The sequence below is a fragment of the Pyxicephalus adspersus genome, chromosome 3, assembly GCF_032062135.1.
Source record: "Pyxicephalus adspersus chromosome 3, UCB_Pads_2.0, whole genome shotgun sequence".
NCBI classification, from domain to species: domain Eukaryota; kingdom Metazoa; phylum Chordata; class Amphibia; order Anura; family Pyxicephalidae; genus Pyxicephalus; species Pyxicephalus adspersus.
The window spans coordinates 113,320,557-113,345,391 of NC_092860.1; the positions used below are offsets into that span (position 1 = coordinate 113,320,557).

General features: G+C 35.9%; 1 protein-coding gene across 1 annotated transcript in view; it reads left to right on the top strand.

Annotated features, from left to right (window-relative positions):
• GALNTL6 (polypeptide N-acetylgalactosaminyltransferase like 6) overlaps positions 1–24,835 on the top strand; it is a 571,078-nt gene that overhangs the window by 209,844 nt on the left and 336,399 nt on the right. The window contains exon 4 of the mRNA XM_072406052.1: positions 11,130–11,296. Coding sequence (XP_072262153.1) covers positions 11,130–11,296 — 167 coding nt within the window. The remainder of the gene's footprint in view (positions 1–11,129; positions 11,297–24,835) is intronic.

A 24,835-nucleotide genomic window follows, 5' to 3' on the forward strand; every position in this document is an offset into this window, starting at 1 on the left:
TTTAAAATATATTTTAATGTTAGTAAAATAATTGCCAGGTTTAGGGCATATTCCATGTTAATGACAAATTTTAGGATGTTAAACGAATCAGAAGAATGCATCTTATTTCCACCCTGGCATCTATCCTTTTTATCTGGCTAGCTAAATTCTAACACTACCTACTACCTTTGTCTGAACGACCATCCTGGCGGATCCATGAATGTTGGACGACGAACGATCCTAATGCAAGGAAAGGGGAGAGCATGCAGCAGGGTGCCGCCCCATCGCTCTTCCCCTCCCCCTTGCATAGAGCAGAACGGTGTTGTGTGTACAGCACTCGTTCATGCATCGTGCAGTTGTTAGTCGTTGGAAAGGATCGTGAAAAATCCTTTCCAACGACTATAATTGCACATATGTATTAAGGCTAAGGTCAGATGAGTAAAACAAGTGTTCCTGGGCAGTTGCCAGCAGTTATCTTGTTGCCAACTGCTTATCAACCCAAACTGCCATGCTAGTGAATTACAGTGCCCAGTACTGAATTACTCACGACTGCCCCTATTTATTCCCTTTGGACAGCCACAGGTAAAACACTACATGAAAATTTTCATCTGCAGCCATAGGAAGCATTATCAATAAACTCATTGTCCTCATTCTATGATGAATGAGACAGAATGGATATAAATTTGACATTCATATGTGTCTTTACATTTGTATCTCTCTTTTGCACCCTTTGATACCCTTTCAAATTCAGAGAAACCATGTACATTTTTACATGTATTAGAAAACCTCTACTAATGCCAGCTCATTGGGTATCAGTTGGATACAAGCCCATTACATTACCAATGAACTATGAAGAATGTTGCCCTTAAAGATGTGGTCTGAACTGACACCCTAACTACATTTAAAATAATCTCTGGTGTTATGGCGCTGTCCATGCAAACTGGTGTTGGCTTAGGAGGTATCAGGGCACCAGCAAATGGAAGATCAATCATACACAGCTCAAGGAAACCCCACATAACCCTTGCTGGGAATGGCTGCTCTATTGTGAGTAGTTTAATAGATTGAATCAGCTTCTAAAGCTGCTCTATTTATAGTACTCTTCTGTCAATTTTGGCACATAGTCTCACAAAGTGTGAAAATACTGTACGGAAAACAAAAAGTGATTAAATAATACTGAGTATAAAAAAAAAAAAAAAAAATTACTCACTTTAATATCTATGAGTAGGATATGTTCATGTGCAGAAGGAGAGTTTTTAATGGGGAAAAAGAAAATGCCAATCTCACACATGTGCAGTGAGATCAAAAATGTTCTTCAACCATCTACCACAGGCTAAGTCACCTGCTCTCACATCTGCACAGTGCGAGATTGGGTAATGTAGGCAGAAGGTGGAAGAAGAGCAAAGAAGATGGTGCCAGGATAAGGGAGAATCCCGAGACGACATGGAACCAATCCAGAAAATCTCTGATGGGATCGACAGATCTGCAAAAAGTAAAGGTGAGTTTTTTTTTTTTACTTCATTACTTTTTTTTACTATACATCTGCTTTACCCAGATTAACAGATGCAAATTGGGCACAATCCAATGCAATCGCCATTTACAAACATTTACAGCAAAAAGGAGTTTAATGGCTTTAAATGTATTACCTGCCATAAGATTCTGACTTTGCTAGTAAGTTCAAGCAATTTCTGCTCTGTCACATGTGCCCCAGATAACCAAGCTATTATTAAGCATTGAAATGTAGATGGCACAAACTCAGGGAGCTTGACATCCAATTTCTGAACAACATACTAGGTAAAAATTGCTTAGAACTGGGAGCTTTATAATATAATAATTATTGGTTGAGCAGTAAGGATGGGTTGCCTCTCTAGTTCAATACAGGCTGTTTGCCTTTGTTTTGCTGTGAACCTATTTAGGCGATTTTTGTAAAGGGCACCAGTGTGTGCCCATTGGTAAGGTAAACAGTGGGGATCCCTAATGGCTGGAGCTTCTTAGGAAACTATTACAGCCAATGTTGACAGTTTTAAATGCAATAACCAGACAATGCAAACACTTTGATGATGGACTAGCTGATATTATTATGTTAAGAATCCACACTAAAAGTATGAATTTTCACTTTAGCAAATCATGTGGAAAACATAACCCATGTTCACTTTTAATACCCAATTATGTGCAAACATTTTCCACGACTGACTGGGTGTAAGCCTCGGATCTTTATTAAATACACCCAGATCTCTCCAGTATCAATATGGTGATGGTGGCATATTGGCAGTCATTGAAAAAAAAAAACAATTACTATAAAGATTTTCTGATCAGATATCTATACCAAATATCTACCTTTATCATAGTAACACAAAGAGGTCAAATTGCTTTAAAAGCAAAATTCTAAACTTTTTTCTTATACTGACTATAATTTATTGCTGCAATATTCACACAGAGAAGGGCATTCAGGAATGATGAAAGGATGATTAAACATCTGTTTTAACCTTAATATACTGTATGTTCTGCTTTTAAAGACAGTTCTTCTGTACAGTAGTTACATACCATTCCTCGTAAACCTATTCATATTCTTTACCCTTTATACTTTGCCAGAGGAAATGTCAAAATGTCATATAAAAAATATTTTAACATCATTTCGTTTTTAGTAGTCTAACAAAATATTTCATTATATTACTTCTCAATACCCTTTGTACTAACCATTAAAAGAATGTCATTTTTGTTAGTAAAAGAAATTAGAATCTCTCCACAAAAATGCACAGAGAAAAACATACTGTATGCATTATGAATTATCACATACTCCTTCCTCACATTGAAAATAAAGTTTTCAGTTAAAATGAGCAGTTTAATTATTAGCAATGTGGATAATTTTCGAAATTAGTTTAGCATGTTGACCTTGGAAAGTGCTTTATTGTTTTGCAAGGTGTAATTCACTTAGCTAAGTGAATGTGGTCAAAACTTGCCTTGCTCATTTCATTTGTTAAACTAAAAAAATCATTCCTTCCAGTGTGAATAGCCAAAATTTGTGTCTTTAAACAGTTGGTTTTTGTTACCACTGGGGGCCCATTCAGCATTGAGGTGATATGTTTATCCCATGTTTGCATTGGCTTGCCCCTAAATCTTTAAAACTCAATTGGCCTAAAGGCCAGGCATTTCCATCATGTGGACTGTAATGTCTACTTGGTTTGGCATGAACATTTGAAAAGCCTGTATGGTGATAAGACAAGGTTATGCCTTTTAAAATCAGCGATTTCTATTTTCATACCTTCATACCCTTTATGGACCAGAGCAATTTTCACACTGAGCATGTTTGTTTTTATTGCCTAGGTAAATAAAGTAATATACTTAAATTTTTTTGCAAACTAGGCTTTCATTTGGCAATATTGTTTTGTAAAATTAATGGTATGTATTGTGCAAACTGTTGACAAAGAGGCATAACAAATACTAGTCATTTTCTAACAAGCTACTAATTTTTTTATTCTGATTTATTAAAGCTTCCCTAGGCTGGGGAAAATAGACCAACAAGGGAGAACCTGGGTTATCCAGCAAACCTGTAATGGATTTTTTTTTTGGAAATCTTTTGGTATTAGTTGTCAAACATTTTTTAATTCTGGACCATATTCATTACAGGTTTGCTGGATCATCCAAGTTTTCCCTTGATTGTCTACTTTCTCCAGTCTTGGAAAGCTTTGATAAACCAGGCACAATATGACACTATATAAAAGAAAAACTAATTAGAACTTTGGCTTAGACCCAACTTTATTTACCTACTGTACTAAGGAATTGGTCAAGCCTGCCTTCTACAGAATATGACCTAGACATGTGACTCACAGCAGTGTGTAGGCATTCTTTTCCCTATTCTCCCTGTGCATTTTCCCTATTCATTCCTGTTTTCTGTTATCCTTAAGAGTTAAGAATCAGACTGCACAATGTTGTGTAGATAGTCCCCAAATACTTGGAATGGTTCACATACTATTTGCAACCATTGTTTACTGTTCTTAGTAGAAGAGGATAGTTTTAGGGGTTTTATCCTGTTCTTCTACAATCTTTAAGTATGAATTGCTTTACAGAGCACAAAACTAGAGAGTTCTGGGATGGCTTGTTTTAAAGGGATGTTAGTACTTGTAAAGGATATGAAAATTGTTCATGTCTATAGCATGGCACAGATGGACATTATACAATATACAAAACAGACATGATAGACAAGGATATTTCTGTACGCTTCAAAAGATTGCATTTAACATTTGCCAACAAGAGAGGCTGACATTATTCATTTATTAGACCTCATGGGCTGCTGTTATCCTTCTATGGACACTAGATGTATACACAAAAACCCTTCATCTTGACAAGGTGAGCTTAATTTTGGGATGTGACTGTGGTTGGAAAAATAGACTGTAAGTTCTTGAATAGCAGGGGCAAATATGGGGATTCCAGGATTCTTTGTAAGGTGGTGTAGGGGACTGCCTTTTTCTATCTGCTGAGTTGTAACTTTGTAAAGTGCAAATAAAGTTGTTGAAGTGTTTCATGCCCCTGATAGTGGCCTTAGAAATCCCACCAGGATATAGGGAAATGCAGGAAGTGCTGGGGCAGAGATAAGAACAAGTGCTCAGCCAGGGTAGGTGTCTGCATCCCTTCCAGAACACACTGACTGCTGTGCCTGTGTGTAGTGCAGTATTATATTATTTCCCTCTGTATTAATGGGGTATATGTGATATCTTATCAGAGATTAATTCCCTCTGTATTAATGGGGTATATGTGATATCTTATCAGAGATTAATTCCCTCTGTATTAATGGGGTATATGTGATATCTTATCAGAGATCACTTTGGGAAATCTCTACTGTCAGTGTATCAGCTGCCTACACAAATATATATTGGCTCTGGCCTTTCAGTTATCTTTGCTGATCTGCACCCTCTGTCTAGTTACATCTAGCATAAGTTAGGCATCCGATGGCCCATAGGTAGCAGAGGTCTGGTTGCATTGGAAGATTAGTGTCACTGCTAGGGTCTAAGTGGTAGTACAGATAGATTGTTCCTGAACTCCAGAGACTTTGCCTGCATCCCTGCAATCCGGGATCACAGCATACACAGCCCAATTGTCAGTTGGAGGATCTCCTTGCGGCTGTTTTCAGGATCATCTCATCAGGACATCTTTGCTACAATCAACTCCAGAGGCCTCTGCAACTCATCCTGACACTGATCATAACTGGAGGTATTTGTGGTTATAGACTGTATATATACCCGGGTATATCTGTGCACAATTCCCCTCAGGACTCTTGATATGTGTACTCATTGATGTTTATGGCTTGTAAATATTGTTATTACTGTTTTGAGATATAAAGCTTACAAATACTCCAACCTGTGGGTTCATTATCTACAGGTTAGCACCATAGCCTGGTTTGTAGGGGTCATTTACATGACCCCACCCCCCTCCACATAACAGGGCTATAGTGGTATAAAACATGATTTTAAAAGTTTTTGATAAAGGCAATCAACTACATGAACAGCTGGGATACATATATGGAAATGGTTTTACTTCCTCTTTACTCAGTTAGCACTGCACTGATAAGATTATGACTCTGCTCTCTCCTTTTGTTAGAACCCTTGCAGTGTTAAATGAACAGGACCAAGCAATGCTGTAGAACCATACTGGCTTTCAGTGCCACCTTTCCCTCTTTAAAACCAAATGTTACTATGGAATTAAAGCTTATATTCAGAAAGATGCAGGTATTGTTATAGCTGTTGTAAAAAGGTTTTATTATTGGGTGAACATAAAAGACATCATAACTCACCTCAGCATACAGAAAAACTTTAGTTGTGTATTTTGACTAGCACTCATTTAATCATACAGTATATGTCATTTATGCTGTGGAACAGTCCAACCTTTGATGAAAACTATGTTGATTTCCATTTCAAAGAATTCTGGCATCTGGATGCTACGATATGTATGGCCAGTTTCCTCCTGGCAACAGAGACACCTTTGACAGGTATGTCAAAATGAGTCCGATGGTCTGAGGGACCGTGATGGAGAAATCAGAGTCAAGTTTCAAGCATCTCCAAAAAGAAATACTGCATGGGCATTGCCAAAAACATAAAAAGAGAACCTCTTGATAGTGCTGCTTTGCCAACAGATAATGTGCCGCAGATGCAAATCAGAAGTCTAACTACATCACCTTTTACTATGCTCCTATCTCATTTGTTTTTCTTTTTTTTACTGTAATTATATTTCATGAATGTGTTTATACTCACTGTTTTGAAGTTAAGTGTTTGAAATAGAAGCCTTGAGAGATGAAATTTTTAAGACGTAATTTGTATAAGGAGAAAAAAAATGCCTTCTTCCAAAGACTGCAGCAATTGGAATCCTCACAGTTCTGTATTTCTGTTTAACTGCCATTAAAGGTGATTGCTGGGATGGTGTTAGTATATCAACAGAACACTCCAGATGGTCGCACTTCTGTGGATGGCGTTTTGGCAGCATAATCCATTCATAAATCCCATTTGTGTAGCACTCTCTGGAAGAATAACTAAATGTACAAAAATAATTACAGAAAGGGAGCATTTCCCTTCTTGCAAATATGCATAAAAGTATCTTTTTCTTGCTGACTTTCAGTTTTATAATAATATTAATATTGCAAAGCAATGACATGGGTTAGGGCAAGACTTAAATCTGCCTCATACATATTCTCCTTTGAACTTTAACTGACCTGGTGGTTTAAGCCACAGTGCCATTTATATTTCTTCCATGTAAGTATGCAGCCTCTGTGCAATAGGAAAGATTTATTTTCCTGTTTTCCATATACCAAGTATTAGATTAGTAAGACTTTTTAGCATTACTTGAGCTTTCCTCCTAATCAATAATAGTTAAAAAATAAATGACTAGCCCTGACCCTCTTATTCCTATTAGAGTAAAGTGCTTCATCAGCAGATTACTAGCTATTCACCGTATATTGGCATTTAAGAGCAAGAGGTTGTTGTGGGCCAAGCTAGTCACCAATTCATTACATCCTTACAAATGATACCGCTTGCATCCATAAAATCCTTTTGCCCTTAAGGCAGCTGTCTAATGTAAAAGGAATTCTAAGTATAACATTAGTCAATATGATTAAAAGAACTTACAGAACCAGTTGGGATGATTATAGTATTATAGTGTAAAAACTTGATGTAATGTTCAGCATTTGACCATATAAATGATCAGAAATCTGCTCTAAACCATAGGCTTTTTTTAATATTATTTTTATTATTACAAGATAAACACAACGGCCATGCATGTTTGCATCAAACAAGCATGCAAGCCTGCATGAAAAGATGCCCATTAGACAGGTGTAGGCTGAAGAGGAGCAATGATCAATAGCAAGTTTGGGGAGCAAGGGTCTTTACTTGTACAAATGTTAAATAAATAGTAATTCTTAATGAGGATCTATAATCAGATATATCTTTATTGTAAAAAACAAAACAAAAAAACAATGCAGCATTGCAGACCTCCCATACCACCTTTCTCCTCCCTCCAACAAAGCCAACCTGGGTAGTTTATACCAAGGCTGAGCAGGGTGGGCTCAGCGTAAGTGCAGAACACCAAATCTTTTGTTCCACCTGGAAGAGAAAGAGCCATTGGCTTGGGATAATAAAAGGTTCAGGGATAGTACTAGAGTGTAGCAAGGGGAAGACTTTAAAAACTATTTTTTTTTACTATGGAGGAGCATTCTAATATATATGTAAGGGTATTTATAACCTGTCACAGTTTTCCAAACTCAATGCCTTAACCTGATGGTGCCATCTTTGTTCAGAATTTATTCAGTGTCAAAATGTGTCAAAAGGCCTTGCAGAAACTGAGGAAATACTCCTTCCTGCCCAATGCAGAATATGCCATTTCTCTGGAAGCAAAGTCATTGAACTGGAATGGAAGAACTCCTTTTAAAATTATAGCCCTATTGACATTATTGTCACATGTCAGGGTTTACTTGCACAGACTTTGTCCGAAAGAATACATACTGTAAGGCTTTGCACATTTGGAAAGGATCTTGGATAAAATTTGGCAAAGAAATATTCAGAGGGGCCACAGAACAGAATTGAAGGAAGGCCAGGCAAAAAAGTGTTAAGATGGGGAAGAAGAGAATTTGTTCTTACATTATTGGTGAGGTAGTCCAGGAAGGAAAGGTCTTCCAAGTACATCAGAAGGAAGGAGTGAGGGTAGTGCCATTCTCCAACTGTCTAGCACTCAAAGAACTTGCCATGCTTATTCTCTGTTATGTTAATGTTTTGTGACTTTCTCATATGCCTTTCTGTCTAAAATGAGTTAGAGCAGTCTGCTTTAGTGTTGTTCAATTGTTTGGATCTCAGTGTTTAATATATGATTTTTATTCTGTGGCAGAGTTCTGTAAATGTCCCTGAGGAAGTGTGGTGCGGCTGGAGGCTCATCATGTTTCAGAACTGGTGCTGCAAATATGGTGTTCTGTTGGTGTTTATTTCAGGTGCCTTCAACCCATTTTGTGGTAATGATTGATAACACTGGGGAAGAATTTTGAGGAAATTTTTTGTTGAATTCAATTTTTAAGTTTATTTACACTAAAACAGGTATGCTGATTCTGAAAGTGCGGTTAGTTTTCTTCTATCACGTCAGTTTTTTTCTCTACCCCTTATAATAATGCAATTACTGTAGCGTGGATTTGTATAGGCTATTCATTTACACGCAAGACAGTGTGGTCAGAGGTTGTGCGCTGCTATACGTAGTGAATAAGCAAAGTTTATTTTTCTACTTACACACGTATTTCCTTTCTTTCAGATCATGTCCGGATAGGCTGTTTCTCGTCGTAAGTGCCTAAACAACCCTGATTCATTTCGTTATATCTGTGGCAGTTTCACCATTCCCAGTCAAAGGGCAAACAATAGCACATTTGTAGAGCAAGCTTATTTGGCATATTGCAAAGATAAACTTGGTGATCTTGATAAGTCTTGGGCCCCTCAAGGTGTGCAAACAGTGTGTTGAGGGTTTACGGATGTGGACAAAGGGAACACGTGATAAGATGCCATTTGGTATACCTGGCAAAAGCCAGGAGATCATTTCAGTTAATCTTACTTTTGTATAATGAAAACTTCAGCATATAACAAGAAAAATAAATGTAACATAGAATATACTAGTCTACCATCGTCTATACTCCCAGTGGCTCATTCCGATGAAATCCTAGTGCTGGTTTTCGTTACACTGCCCTCCTTTGAAGAACATGATTATAGTGATGAACTACGGGACAACAATGATGAAGAGTTTGAAATTGAAGAGGACTCTGTTCGTAAGGGATTTGATCAGCATGAGTTGAGTGATTTGGCACGTGATTTGGGACTATTGAAGAAGGCTTCAAAACTCCCAGCATCAAGACTGCATGAGAATAATTTACTTGAAAAAAGAAAGAACGTATCATACTTTTTCAAACCAGAGAAATTGCATTTCTGCAGTAATTTAGAACTGACGGTGGCTTTGTGTATTGCCATAAAATACCTGGTTTAATAGAGGAATTGGGAATTCCAATCTATAAAACTGAATGGCGAATATTCATCGATAGATGTGTGTCCTCCTTCACCGTGGCAATATATTTGGGTCAGTCCCAGTTGGCCATTCATTTTCCCTTTATGAACAATATGCAGACATAAAGAGAGTCATTGAGTTGTTGCAATATTACCAACACAATTGGGTGATCTGTGTTGACCTTAAAATGGTATGCTTCCTTCTTGGTCAGCAACGTGGATACACCAAGTATTTCTGTTATCTGTGCATGTGGGACAGCAGAGCTTGTGGGAGGCATTGGGTGGAAAGTACCCCATTTTGGCATTTTACTTTTGGTTTACAAAAAGCACATTTTATTATTTAGTTGGGTATCCAATAAAGTAGTATTTTGGATCCTTTGTGGTCTAATTATTGTTATATTATTAGCCTGTGTATGAATACTGTTTGTCTGCCAGTGTATACAGCCATGAAATAATGTTTATATTGGAGAGGCATATCAAAAGCAATACAACAAGCAAGCATTTCATATTTATTCAAGTGGAGGACTTTTTTTTTTTTTTTTCAATAGTCCTGATATTATTGCTTGAATATACTGATTTACAAAATGTATATAGTCAATTAGGAATTTATACAAGCTTAGGTTTCTCACAAGGGTGTTACAGTTTTCCATTCAATGTACATAAGAAGATGTACGTAAAGTGTTTAGGTGCAGATAGTGTTTTCATCTTATGTTAGGAGTCCCATTACCTGGCACGTTTTGTCTAAATCGGTTTCCTCAGAGGGTATAGCGATGTAATAGACTAGATTATTTAGAAAGTTCCACAGGCTTTTGTAGTAGCAATGGCCAAGACAGATGTAACTGATGATGTTCTTTGGAGAATCAAAAGGCTTGTACAATGGCAGTGGCCAAAATGGAAGGGAGGATGAAAGGATGATAATGTATTTTGTAGATATCTATGTAGATTTGCAAAGAAAAGTCGGGGGGGGGGGGGGGTTTCCCAAGGAAAATGTACAACCATCAACTGAGGATTTAGCAGCTGACTCTTTAAACCCAAGAGAGGTTTGGAATAATCCCAGAAAAAGTAAGAATCTACCTTCATCGGCATGTCCCTAACCTGGGAAATCAGTGGGGGACAATATTGAAATAACCCCCCCAGCCCCCGACTCTTTTTGAAGATATTCATAAATAATAAGCTTGTATAATTGCTTAATTCTTAAAGTCAATTTTGTAAATAATGACACAAAACTCCTCTCTAAACTGAAGCTCAAACCAATTTGATTACTTTGTATGCACATAAGACTTTAGAGCTTTTTTCTATTAGATTTCTATTATTTAAACCTACAAACACATACCCTTGAACTAATGTCTTGTTATGCTTTGTTTTGTACGATTCATCTGTAAAGAGAACACAGGTGCTGTTGAAAAAATTAGAATCTGTTTGTACTCATACAGTATTTAAATGTGTTTTGGCTTTCCACATGATCCAATTTTTTTCTAAAGGCTTTCAAATATATTTACCACTTACACTGACAGAATTAATTTTGTCCTAGTAGCAAGTCATTTAATGTACCTAGTCAATAAAAAATGTTATTTTAGTGTTTCTGGCCACTTTGTGACTATGTATGTAACTTATTTGCTATTGTTTTTTTTTTTATTTCAGTTGCAAGCACAAGCTTTACTTGGAAAAACTACCAAATACCAGCATTATTGTTCCATTTCATAATGAAGGATGGACATCTCTACTAAGGACAATACACAGTGTGATTAACAGGACTCCGGACAGTCTTATAGAAGAAATTATCCTGGTGGATGACTTCAGTGACAGAGGTAAGTCATTGGTTTAAATTCCAAAGTAGATTATGCTTCAACTGTGCTAACTGTGCAAACAATACATTAATTCCTTCCTTAAAGTATAATGTTAGCTGCATTTAGAAGAAAACTGATTCAATGACCCTAACATAAAATAGCTGTTATGGAGGCTATTGAACGGTCCAAATTTAATAAGAATATACAGCGAGAGACTCTGCCACTTACTTGATGTATAATGCCATATTTGTAAATGAATGACTACCCATACAGCTTCCTGTACCACTGAACACCGAAAATCAACGCTGATTTTCCATCTGAGTTGTACACTTCTAGAAGTGACTATCCTTATTTTCTTCAAAGGTATGCTGGATTTATTTAAAGCCTAACTTGTTTTTTTTTTTAATTGAGTGGTGTCAAAAAGCTGAAGTACTGCTTTAAGCAATACCCCAAGTATTTATAATCTTATTCTAATTTAGATGAAAATCATTCCTATATTACTTAATCTCTTCCTTTTCCCGGCATATTGTGACATCAACATTAGGACTGTTGATTGGCAAATATAGCTATGTAGAAAGTTCCTGGCAAGTGTTTTGGTTTTGAGCAATTAATAGTATTTTTTTTTTCTAAATGTACTTTTTTGTTTTTTTGTTTTGTTTTTTTTAAATAATTGTGTGTGATTTGAAATGATTTGGTATGATTATAGTACCAATTTTTTGTTTTAAGATTTAAGTGAATGTTTAACATCAAAGGATGTAGAAATTGATTCTACATTATTCATTTATTTATTCTTCTTTGTTGAGTATTTGATAAGTTCCTTAAGCAACAATATATGTAATACTTATTGTGGTAAGAGAAAACTGTATGATATAAGGATTATGCACAAATTATGCATAAATTATTTTTATTTTGTAAAGACCCTGAGTTTGGTGTGGATAGATGCAAAAGAAGTTATCATAGTGCCTTAGTATACAAATGCAAAAGAAACATGATTAGATTTAAACCCTTTTTTAACCAATTGACCAGTTTAGTACTGGTCTATTTATGGAAACTTTGTTTTACTCAGGTATGCTAGCACAGACCACTGCAGTGAAAATCTGCATTTTCCCTTGATAAAGAGTTAAAAAGTGTTAATGATGTTAAATGATACGACGTGCAGTGGAATATACTGTTTTCTTAAATATGTTGTAGTGTTTAGAATATATTTCAAGCACAATCACGATCTAAATAAAAACAAGTCAGAATGTATTATAACAAAAAGGTGCTTACTGTGCAGAAAGCAGCTTTAATATAAGTGTTATTCTTGCAACAGATACATTATGATATGCCAGTTGAACACTAAGATGTGTAACGTTTAGTACAGGGTTGCTGGGATGTTAAGAAACAGAGAAACTGTAGCCAGAACAAGACAAGTGGAAAGCACCCTGGCACTGTTTCTGCTTGTAATTCAAGGTACCGTAACCTCTATTCACATTAACAATAAATAACTGGATATCCAGGTGTAATTGAAAGAGGAAGGACACATTCACAATAATACAATCAAATGATGCTTTTCCTTGCAATGTCTGCAGTTTATTAGGGGAGTTGCTTGTAAATTAACTTATTGCCTGGCCTGTTGTCACAGACCTTTGTTTGATGTCTTGTCTATGTCACCCAACAACCAAAATGTATGCGTTGACCTATGGACTGTTATTAGTGGTTTACATCCCTGGTGGAGGTGCTCGAAACACAAAATCTTTACATCTGATTGAGTTCAGAAATTCTGAGCCAGAATGCTAAATGGCATTTAGCTACTTCCTTAAGTGGTTGACATTGGAACAAAGTTATTTCATTTTTTTATCCTATTTTATTTCAAGCCTTTTCTTGCTGCAGTATTGCCACATTATTTTTCATACACTACATCCTCTTTTTCCAAGAATGTGTACCTCTAAACTGTGAAGTCCCTAGAACTTTTCCAGTGATACCATGTTTACCTAGAATTATAAAGCAGAATGAACATATCCACTAGATAATCCTGGGTTTTTGATTTACGAGAACAGGTATATTGCTCAGTATTATTTCAGTTTAAGATACTGAAGCAAAAAAAATGATAGATAAAACATCCAAAACAACTCAGTCAGCAGAAACTTTAGAAAGATTTTTGCTCAGGGAAGAGTTCTTCTTAAGTGATACTTTAAAACATGGATTGGAAAAGCCATGCCTGGGATTGTATTGCACCAAAAGTTCCATGGAGTTTTGTTATAAACTCAAGATACAATTAGAAATTATATTTTTTGTCATTACAATTTACCTACTCCTTTTTTAATGGATAGTGAGGGTTGTGCTCAAAATGTTTTATTATACGGGAAGTTTCATTTAATTGGACAGCAGGGTGTAATAGTGACAAGACTATAATGTGATCATATATTTGTCTTTAGGTTTGTGAGGAAGCAATTTCATTGTCTGGTCCAAGGGTTAATTGGATTGCTCCATTGTCTTTGTACTGTGTAGACTACACATATCTTTTTGATCTTTCAAGGTCTTTCAGGTGTCAGCTTCCTCAAATGTCTTGTAGCTTATGGTCTACAGATAAGATAGCACATATAGTAATTACTATTTTTCTGATATCTCCTCTTTATGTCATGTAGTGAATATAATGTAAAATTTAAAACTGGGATAAGTAATACTTTGTACCTCAAGAGAAATGAATACTGGATGGAAATGAATGCTTTTGTAATGAATACAGTGTAATATATTGATAATAGGCAGCAGAATGGATCTACATTCCTAAAAAAAAAAACGTAAAATATTTGGCAGCTATGCTTGCACAGCTGGCAAAGTTATTTTTACCAAAACATTTTTTGTTCCAATAAACTAGGACAGCATTATAATTGAAATCTTTATCTTTCCATGATCTCTGTTTTGGCCATTACTGGAATTTTGGGGTTAAACTTAGCAGGAAAATGATGAGCCTTGAATAATTAAGAATAAAATCACATGGATTTTTTAAGATTTATTTGAACCAACCATCACATTATCTGCAAGTCCCTGATACATACACTGTATATGCAAAATGTTCACAAATATTGTACCATCCACAAATATAGCAAATAGGGCATTGGTATTGCCTCATTGCAGCTTTAGGGATTGCGACCCAATGGTAACTTCTGGGGCAGCGAAGAAATTTCACACTTTTGCACAATTCATGCACAATGATATTTATTGCTTGGAAATTAAAATAAATAAAACAAATGGTGACTTGCAAAGTACAGAACTTTTAATGTTGACCCTCTCTGACTAGAGCTTGCAGATATCTCTTCCTACTATAGTCACAGAAGAAACATACACACTTATAAACTTATATTTTTTTTGTACAGTTTTTTGTACATAGGAGCATTCGACTAAATTTGGCCCCATCATTTTCTTAACAGCAGTCATACTTTTTAATATAAAATAACCATTTTTGAATAACAGGGTTTCTGCAATATGATAAAAAAACATGTTCTAAACTTTTGATTTTTAGATTCAGCCATTTTCCTGCAGATTTTCTTAAATACTGTTATGGAAGACTAACAACTAAACAAATTAAATTGAAAATAAAGTTCTGAATCAGGGCCAATCAAAAAGGTGAATAAATAAAATGACTTTTTTGTTAAATTTTTTTTAAGGCATTGTTTTTCATTCATACAATTTGATATGATATGTCATCCAAAATAATTATTTTCTTTGATAAAAAAGCACATATAAATGGTGTGATAAAATGTAATGGTTCAAAAAAGAACTTTTCCACAGTATTCTTTTGGTATACATGACGACCAGATAAATTTAATGTAAGGCTAGAATAATTTTAAAATACAACCAACTTCTCTGGTCAAAAGATTTGACCCACCACTTCTAACATCAATACTTCACTTCTGATTACTGATTACAAATTACTGTCATGACCAGATCTGCAAGGGGGGAGGTACTAAAGTCACAACGATGAGCATAACCAGCATATAGAATGATCATATTAATTACTTGTCTTGATCCCTCCAATGTCATGCATTCTGTACTCTTTTTGTTCAACTATACAAAGCCCTGAATAATGGGAACCCTTTAAACCCCCAAAACACACCAGCTTTTTATATTATAAGATTCTAAAAAAAAACATAATCAGTACTTTACATGTTGTGTGCTTGGTGCTTTTCTCCTTGAAGACTCAGTCCCTCCATGAGTGAAGACCACCTCTCCAGGAAGAGCTGCCTCAGGCTCTATCCATTCCCTCTGCATCACTTAAGACCACATCATCTTAAGCTCCTCTCTTGATGTATCACTTAACAAATTAAAATTTCTGTAAAGTTTTGAACCTGATTGTTTTGCCTAGTATTGAAAAGAACTTCTGCATACTAAAGCTACGTACACACGTCCAATGGTTTTCGCCCGATAATCGCCTCAGGGCCGATATCAGACGAGAATCTGGCGTGTGTACAGCGCCTGTCGTCCATTGTCCGAATGACCTTCCTGCTGGATCCAGGGACGATGGACGATGAACATTCCTAATGCAAGGGAAGAGGGAGAGCGCGCAGCAGGGTGCCGCTCAGTTGTTTTCCCCCCTCCCCTCTCCATTGAGCAGAACGGTGCTATATGTACACCACTCGTTCATGCATCTTTCAGTCTTTTGTTGTTGGAAAGGATCATGAAAAATCCTTTCCAACGACAATAATTGCAGGTGTGTATGCGGCTTAATACTTCAACCCTATTGGGCTTTCTGCATGCGAGAGTCAGAAAGGAGCCTTTAGTAAGTGTTTGGGAACAATCTGTTATGAAAAAAATAGGTAAGTAAAATGGGTTCTAGTGCACTACGTTACCAACAAAATATGGGGTTGGGCTCTGCGCTACTGCTATTCCTAAATGTCAAACTGAAGCCTAAAAATTTGAACCATGTTTCCTGAATGTATTGTAGGCTTTGAGGTCAAATCCTTGCTTCAGATTATTTTCTTTTATGAATACTGTATTTGTTATTCTGATTTTGAATATGATTATCCAGACTCCTTACAGCCCTTTGCTGCAACTGAGTCAAATCTAAGCATTACGCAGATTCATAAATTGTCAATATATATTTTATTGAATCCATACATATTTTATGTCAGTCCACCCAGCAGACTTATTTTAGCAGTACAATTGGGATTAGCCTGATACACATGTAAAATGAAGACCAGAGCTTCAACTGCTGACTTGAAAACAAAGTTTACACATGTTTTTATTAGTTTATTTTAGTTTTTATTAGTTATTTATTTTTATTAGTTCCAAACATCATTATTATATATATATATATATATATATATATATATATATATATATATATCCACTTTGCTCTAGATATTTGGTAGTTAAATACAGATACCTAAGCAAAAGGTTGCTTAGGCATTTTAGAATCTTTTTGCTGTAGCTTGGCAATTACATAAAAAACTCTGGGAAAACTTTAGGTTGTATTTTTATGACTGCATATCTAATGTTTATAAGCATTTGCTGGCTTTCCTAAAATATTGGTCCACATTATAAAAAAAAAATATAGCTCTTAAAACATAAACATTAAAAAATAAGTATTTTGTTCATGAACAAGTGAAAATCCCTGTGTTATTTTTACATTATCACCATTCAAAAAAGCTTTTAACTTTTATTATTAAACTGAGATATGTTAGCAGACTTGACACAACAAAATCTGCATGTAAATAAAAGAAAAGTTTCTAGTGTTCTGTACAACAAACTTTTTTCATTTACAGTTTGCATGTTTACTCTTGCTAAGTAAGCAGGATCAAGGATATATATTTTATATTTCAAAATATTTTTCTGGTATCTACTGGGATTCAATTATCTGTATTTAGTTTTTTCCTATTGTCTTGTAAGTGGCACCTCATATATGACTTGTTTTAAACACTTACATTTGTATAGCTGGGGTTCTTTTCTGCCTTTTATGTCTTGTTTTTCTATGTCTACTTGCTCTGTTCTTTTGTTTTTTAACAATTTAGTTGTACATCACTACAGATATTATTCTTGCTATTAAAATCATTAAAAAAAGTTTTTATTAGTTTTATTCTTATTCTCACGTGTCAATATTTCACTCAGCAGCCATCAGCTCATGCTCCACTTTCTGATTTTTACTGATTATTTTCTACACATACCAAGGACAGTTTCTGGGGGAGCCAATTAACCTAATTGCTGTTCTTTGGAGGTGTGGGGAAAACCAGAGTGCAGAGAAGATAGTGCCCATTGAAATCATTAAAATAATGATGGCAGGTATAAGCTTGTTGTATGAGTTGAGATGCATACATCTTATATCTGTTTAGGCAACCACAAAGCATCTGAAAAAAAGAGAACCTATCCCAAGACAGACATGCTGGCAGTCAATTCTTATTTAGCAAATGCTAGTTGTTTGGCTATGATACTGACCCCCTTGACTCAATACCTGTTACCACTCTGCCCACAGATCATCTGTCCAGCAGCCTGCAGCATCCTCAGCCTCCCTTTAGCTGTGAAAAGATGTTCCTTTTTTAACATCCCCTGGACTTTCTCTGAGGCTGTTTACAGCTGAAGGGGATTTTAGGAAATGTGCAGCAATGAGCAGAGTGGTTTCAGGTTCCAACCTTGTCCTGCTATTGGCTGCTAGCCTTATTTCTACCTCCCTGATTTCAGGCTCTGGGTGCCAGATCCTCAGCCTTGTTACTTGTGAGTTGCTCAGTCACACTCTTACTGTTTTGCCATTTCGTACCCTTTTGAATTCCTGACCTGTGCTTGTACCTGCACTGTGTTTGTCTGCTGACTGCCATGATCTGTGCTTGTACCTGCACTGTGTTTGTCTGCTGACTGCCATGATCTGTGCTTGTACCTGCACTGTGTTTGTCTGCTGACTGCCATGATCTGTGCTTGTACCTGGACTATGTTTGTTAGCTGCCATGATCTGTGCTTGTACCTGCACTGTGTTTGTCTGCTGATTGCCCTGATCTGTGCTTGTACCTGGACTATGTTTGTTAGCTGCCCTGCCCCGACCATCCTCCTGCTGTCATCCAACTAAGTACCTGATCTGCGCTGTCCCTGCACTGGAGCCCTCTGTCCCGCTCGCCCCTGGTGTGGAGGACCTGTGGGCCGGGGCCTGGTGTTTTCCCGGGAGCAAAGTAGTCTGGTGGCCATTAGGGTCATCAGCCCATCATCCATTGTGGGGTGCTCTGGTGAAAACCGGGAGACACTTAGACCCCGCACCCCATGTAATCCCAGGTCACTTGCCAGGGGGTGCAGCCCTAACAATATCCTGAGTTACTAGTCAAGAACATGACAATAAAGATTTGTGGTTTTATTTTTTCCAGACATATGTGCTTGTTCTTCGCATTTACTGAAGCCAGTCAGTGAGCCAAACAAGTCAACAAGTGTTTTTAAATCAAAGATAGCATGGGACAGGCCTCTTCTATTGTTTAAGGTGTATTTCAACTAGAAAGGTTGGTGATTAGCCAAAAAACTTTTTTTTTTGACTAATTTGCTATTTATTAGACACATTGGGCCTGATTTCTTAACGCTCTCCAAGAATGGGGAAGATAGCCTTCTTGTGGCCACCTGTGGTGAGAAATAAAGAAAGCCTAAAATACTGTGCAACCCTATGGAAATCTTAAGGCTTATGATATCTAAAACAAGTGGCCTGATTTATCAAAACTCTCCAAGGGTGGAGAAGATACACTTTCATTAGTGAAGCTGTGTGATCCAGCAAACCAGAGTGGATCTGGTCCACAATTGAAAACACATAAGAAACTACTTCGAGGAAATCAATTCCAGGTGTGCTGGATCACCCAGGTCCAGAGTAAAAAGTGTATGTTCTCCAGCCTTGGAGAGCTTTACAATATTGGGCTTATTGTATTTTCTGTTTTTGGGAATAAAAAACATAGGGGTCCATTTATAAAACTGACTTTCCCTGAAACATTCCCTGGTGAAGAATCAATTACTGCTATTGAAACACATGAAGCTAGAATATTCGCCACAGGGAATGTTTCAGGGAATGTCAGAACAGACCCCATAGTGTCATCTGGCATGGATGTATAGGCAAAACTTTTACTTTATTTATTATCCTGGCCAGTTTTACTTCAAAGACGGATTATATTTTATTTGTAACATGCAATTCTAATACTTTATCTTTCCTAACAGATTGTCGCCATCAGGTAAAATCACCGGTAGTTTCAAACTGTCATTTTTTTCTGATTCTCGTCTTCCAATAACCAAAAGGAAAAATGTCTGAAACTTCTAGAGTTCATTTTGTCAAATAACTATTTATGTTTAGTAAATAAACATTTTCAAAACATTTTAACATGTTGCAAAAACGGCAAAGCTATTTCATGGTTCAGTAAAATGTTGCAAATTTTTATAGTAGTTATAGAAGCTTTTGTGTTTAGTAGAATCTTGTAACTCTGTGTACGTGTTCAGGTCACTAATTCAAAACTGAACTCCTTCTGCAAGGGGCATTTTATAGGTGTACAATAGGCCAACTCTCAATGCTTTCACTACATTTGTAGAATTCACTAACACTAAAAGGAAATAATGGTGGAGCTGAGTATGGTATTCCAGAGGTGGTTTACAGAAACAATTCTTTTGAATTAATTTTATTTTTAATTTGTTTATTTTATTTTGATCCAGCTTTTTTAAACTGATTTTCAAAAAAAACTTACTATTAATATTTCCATAGCACCTATCTTTTACTATACACATATTTTTTATTTTTGACATATCTTATGTTGCTATTTTGATCAGGAACAACAGGTTTTAAAATTAGAATTTGGATTCATTTTCTTTCTATGTCCTGGCAAGATCAGCCCAGTAAAAATCATTTTGCAAACATGCTAATGTAAAATACCAATATGACTAAAAGTAAAAATGTCATCATCAAATGACCTATCTTACCATAAAATTCCTGTCTTAATTTATACTGCATCCCCATCTGCCACTAAATCTGGTGTTGTGGCTCCTCTATTCATTTGACAAGAGGAATGGGTTACATTTTGGCATTTTTGAAGAATATAAACATTTCTCTTCAATTTCTGCAAAAAGGTATTGTAGGGAGATTTGGATAGGAGCGAAGAAGCTTGGCCAATACCAAGATACTCCCAGAGGAGGAGGGGGGCTACTCTAGGGTACAGAAATAGGCAAGTAATAAGGCTCATTGCAAGTGATTAAAAATATTAATGTAAAGAAAAATACTGTATTCAAAATGCTTGATTTTTCTGTGTTTTACCTGCAACTTTTGAGTTGATGACATTGTCTTTTTGGAGTAAACCTATACTCTGAGACATGTTGGAGCTGTTATTGCTTACTTCTTTCTGCAATTTCTAGCTGCCTGTCTATTTTTTAATAAAATCTTTTTTTGATTATGCAGATTTGTAAGTCAGAAATTCTAAAATAAATTTGTAATCCAGATAACTACTGAAAAAAACTATTGAAGCCCTTTGCAGAAGATAAAGTCACCTATCATGGCTCCATATTATCCTTGTACAGGTTGCATTATAAATGATGATAGAAAACTGTCCCATTTTCTATTTATTTTATGAAACGACAAATATACTACCTTTCTTCAGCAATTTTAGTTACATTACACTTGTGATTTAACATCTGCTTGTCAAAGAAGTCTTTAAGTCACAGTGTGTACAATGGTTTGTGGTTTATAATTGCCTTCAGTAGCTCTTGTTTTAACAAGTATGTTAAAGCAGCTATCTAGATGCAATTCATGTGACTATTATTCTGAAGCCAAATATGGTAATAAGCAGATACACACACATAAAATAATGATGCCAAACTTGTCCTTGAACAATGTAATATAATTTAAGTGATGTCTAGGAATCTCTGAGTGGAACTTTCTTCGTGTTGCTCATGAATGCTAAACAGGTTTCACAAACCTAGCGTATGTTTGCAGGGTTTATACATTGGGACTTAAAGAATTATGGCTGATTAGACCTTGTAATAAGTTAAGAACCTTACTTATAAGACTGATGGGAATGAAATGGCTTCAAGCAATCCACCTTTAATGTTTGAAGTTTGTCACTCTAAATGGAGCGCTTTTTATGTTTAGCACATTGAAACTAAAATAAAGGAAAAAAAAAACCTTCTTGAAATTAAACGGTACATTTTAATGTAGATGATTTTTTTTCTTAGGCCATTTGGTTGTAGAAATTAGCTAAACAGAGAGCTTAACGTGCTGTATTGTTTTATATTGCAATAAACATAACTGCATATTCAATTGTGTCCTCAAGGTCAAAGGAAGAATCACCATGTGCTTTACAAAAGCACCCATTTCAGGAGAAATAAAAAAAGAACATAAATGACGAACTCTCTTTACCACCCATTAAAACAAATTACACTGATTTAAATTTATTTAACTTCTTAAGAAATTTAAGCAATGTCATGTTGTTTAAACACATTTTGTTGTGGCTGGGACAAAAAACTCAAAGCCTTTATTAATCAAAGGACTACTAAAATTCATAATTTATATAAATGAATAGGAAACCTACTAAATAGCAAACCAACTTACATGATTCAAAAGTTACAGAAGTGGAGATTACCAAGGCAATTGGCTTCATTAACTGCCTAGGAAGTTGAAAGGGTAGGTTATTGTTTCTTACACTAGCCTTGGATATTTATTCATTGTGAGTTTAAAAAAAAATATACTATTGAGGAAAAAAAAAGTGGCGCCATCTGAAATGGGGGTAAATTACAAGTTCATAAAAAGTAGAGGATTTCAATAGGTATATTACTTGCTATTAAAGTGCAGGAGGTCCTGAAGGCTAGTCCTTTGATATCTGTGAATTTGGGGAGTCAGATTCCATCCTGAACCTTTGCTCTATCTTAATTGTTTTCTAAGCCAATGTGAGTTTTAATGGTATCATATCAGTCTGTTAAATTGTGGGCCTAACTTGAACAAGGAGTTGGTCAGCCTTAAAGCCGAACTAAATCCATGCAATACACCAGTGTGCATTCCAGCACAGGGCATTTCCAGGGCATCATCTCTTCTTCATCCCCTTCCGGACAATCTTCAGCTATCTTGATTGGCCATGACAGAATGATGAAACTCCCACACAAGTTCATTCATCCTATCACATGCAAAGGGAGGCCAGGATTGCCTGGCAACCCAAGCTAAAATTGCGTATGTGCTGCTCACTTTAGACACCAGTAACCCAGAGCGATCATCTTCTCTTGTGAATAAAGGAATCAATTGTTCCACAATGCCTTCACATATATAGTAAATATTGTATTCTTTTCAGGTTCATTTACTGTTTCGTAATAATTTAATTGGATGTCTATAGCATGGCTACGGGTTCACTTTTAATGCAACCTGTACTGAGAGGTTATATAGACTACTTCTGGCCTAGCTTATGCATATATATATATATATATATATATATATATATATATATATGGCTTTCTTTCTCATTGAACTCACCGGAAGTTCCAGCACCGGGAGTTCCGGCACCTTTTTTTGACAGATTTGTTGGTAAAAGTCTGGTACAAGTTGGTAAAAGTCTGTGAAGGGAAACAGCTGTCAGTGAAAATGACAGCTCAGTCTGTGAATACATGCTGCAAATGTGTGCTTCATTACTGGACAGTGGCATAACAGACTAAGTGCTTGGGAAGTGTCATCACATGCGGCGTGAGCTGTGTGACCTGTGACAACATTTCAGGATGGTTGGTTGTTTAAACTTGCCTGACATTTTCCCGCCAACACAGTGATTCATTCTGCTCACAGTACAGTGATTCATGTTGGCTGGGCTGTGGAAAAGGTAAAGGAGAATTACAACTCTAAAGGCCTCATAAAGCTTTCCTTACTCTCTTTTCCTCACAAACCTCTGTATGGGGGAAAGGTCTGGCACATTATCTGGAAGAGGTGAAAGTGACGTATACATATATATATTTATTTATTTTTTCTGAGACATTTTTTAGGTTAATTAAATTATTGACATCAAGGCAACTAGTATTTATAGTAAGAGGTATAGCATAATCAGCTCCTATATTTCCAAAAGACAATTTCATGGGCTTTACACAAAAAACAGGGTGATTTATTTAGGAAAACTTAAACACAAATGATAGAAATCAAAATTTTTTATAAAAAAAAACCTGTTGGAGTGAGAGATAAGGTAGAAAATTAATCAGGTAAAAAGAGTGTTCTCATTACCAAATCAACTGTACACTGTAAGCAGATTTGGTAAATAAAGGATAGACTTTACTGTACTAAATAGTGCATTTGTTGAATGTCCCCAATAATACTGGAACAATACTGGAACAATGGGCCTGATTTATTAAAGCTCTGCAAGACTGGAGATGATACACTTTCATTGGTGTAGCTGGGTGATCCAGCAAACCTGTAATGGTTTTCCTAAAAGTATGTTGCTATGTGTTAACAAATGTTTTCAGTCCTAGACCAGATCCATTTCAGGTTTGCTGGATCTCTTAGCTTCACTGATGAGTGCATCGTCCTCCAATCTTTAACAAATCAGGCCCAATGTGTGTGACTTGTATCTGGTAGCTAGGAAGTTTTGGACTCCATTTCTAATTTTAGATGTTTCTGTAATTAAAATCCAACTTGAAATGATGGTATTGGAAATAAAATGAAACAATATTTCCTTTCTTCTTTATTCTGAAATCAAAACTTGCAAGATCCTGAAGTTTAGTAGAATAAATTGTACTTTATTTAAAAGGTCAGAAACTTCAATCAATAAATATAGTCAATGTTTCTTCCTACTCTCTTTATGCAATTCCATGTTTTCTGTGCAAATCATTCTTCTAATATGGAACAAGGAAACTTCTTAATCTTTTTCTAATAAATCGGCATTGGCGGTGCTAAACTCTCTTGCTTTACCTTTTTTTTTTTAATGTCATTTTTTTGGGGGAAGGTTTAACGAAAACATACAGTGTACACAGTGTACAGAAATAAACATAATGTTCATTCAAGTTGTGGGCAATAAAAAAATTGTAAATACAAGAGACCCACTCCCCTCCTGTCCATTAACAACATAATCAGTAATTGTTTTCTGCAGCAGTTAAAACATTGGTTCATTTTTTATTTACCTGTCCTCACAATCCAAATGGCAACTTCTTAAGACATGGACCTGTATTCCATGCATCTCCTTTTTTTGGTTCAAAATCATTTAAATGCTGGTGACACACCGATTTACTTGTCAACCTCTGACTTATTCTCTCATTTGGATTAGGATTTATGCTGTCTATGATATTGGATGGTTGAGAGGTAGCTGAATCTCACCTATCATCATTTTCACCCCGTTACCTTCAAAACCTCCCTCTGGCATCACTATAACTTGCAATAACTTTTCTTTTTTCTTTTCCACAAACATGGTGACTTTTGAGTCACTTTTGATTCTACACTTTTTTACATTTTACTACCTTTATTATTAACATTGGAAGGTTCTGCACTTTCCACTTGCACAATATCTCCAAAATTCCTCTCTTCTTATCTTAGTAGATCAGTAAACGCTTTTAATATTTCTCACCTTCAATAGAGCAACACAGTCTTACTGGTGTTACAATAACCAGACTGTCAGCTCTACAATTATGCTAGAC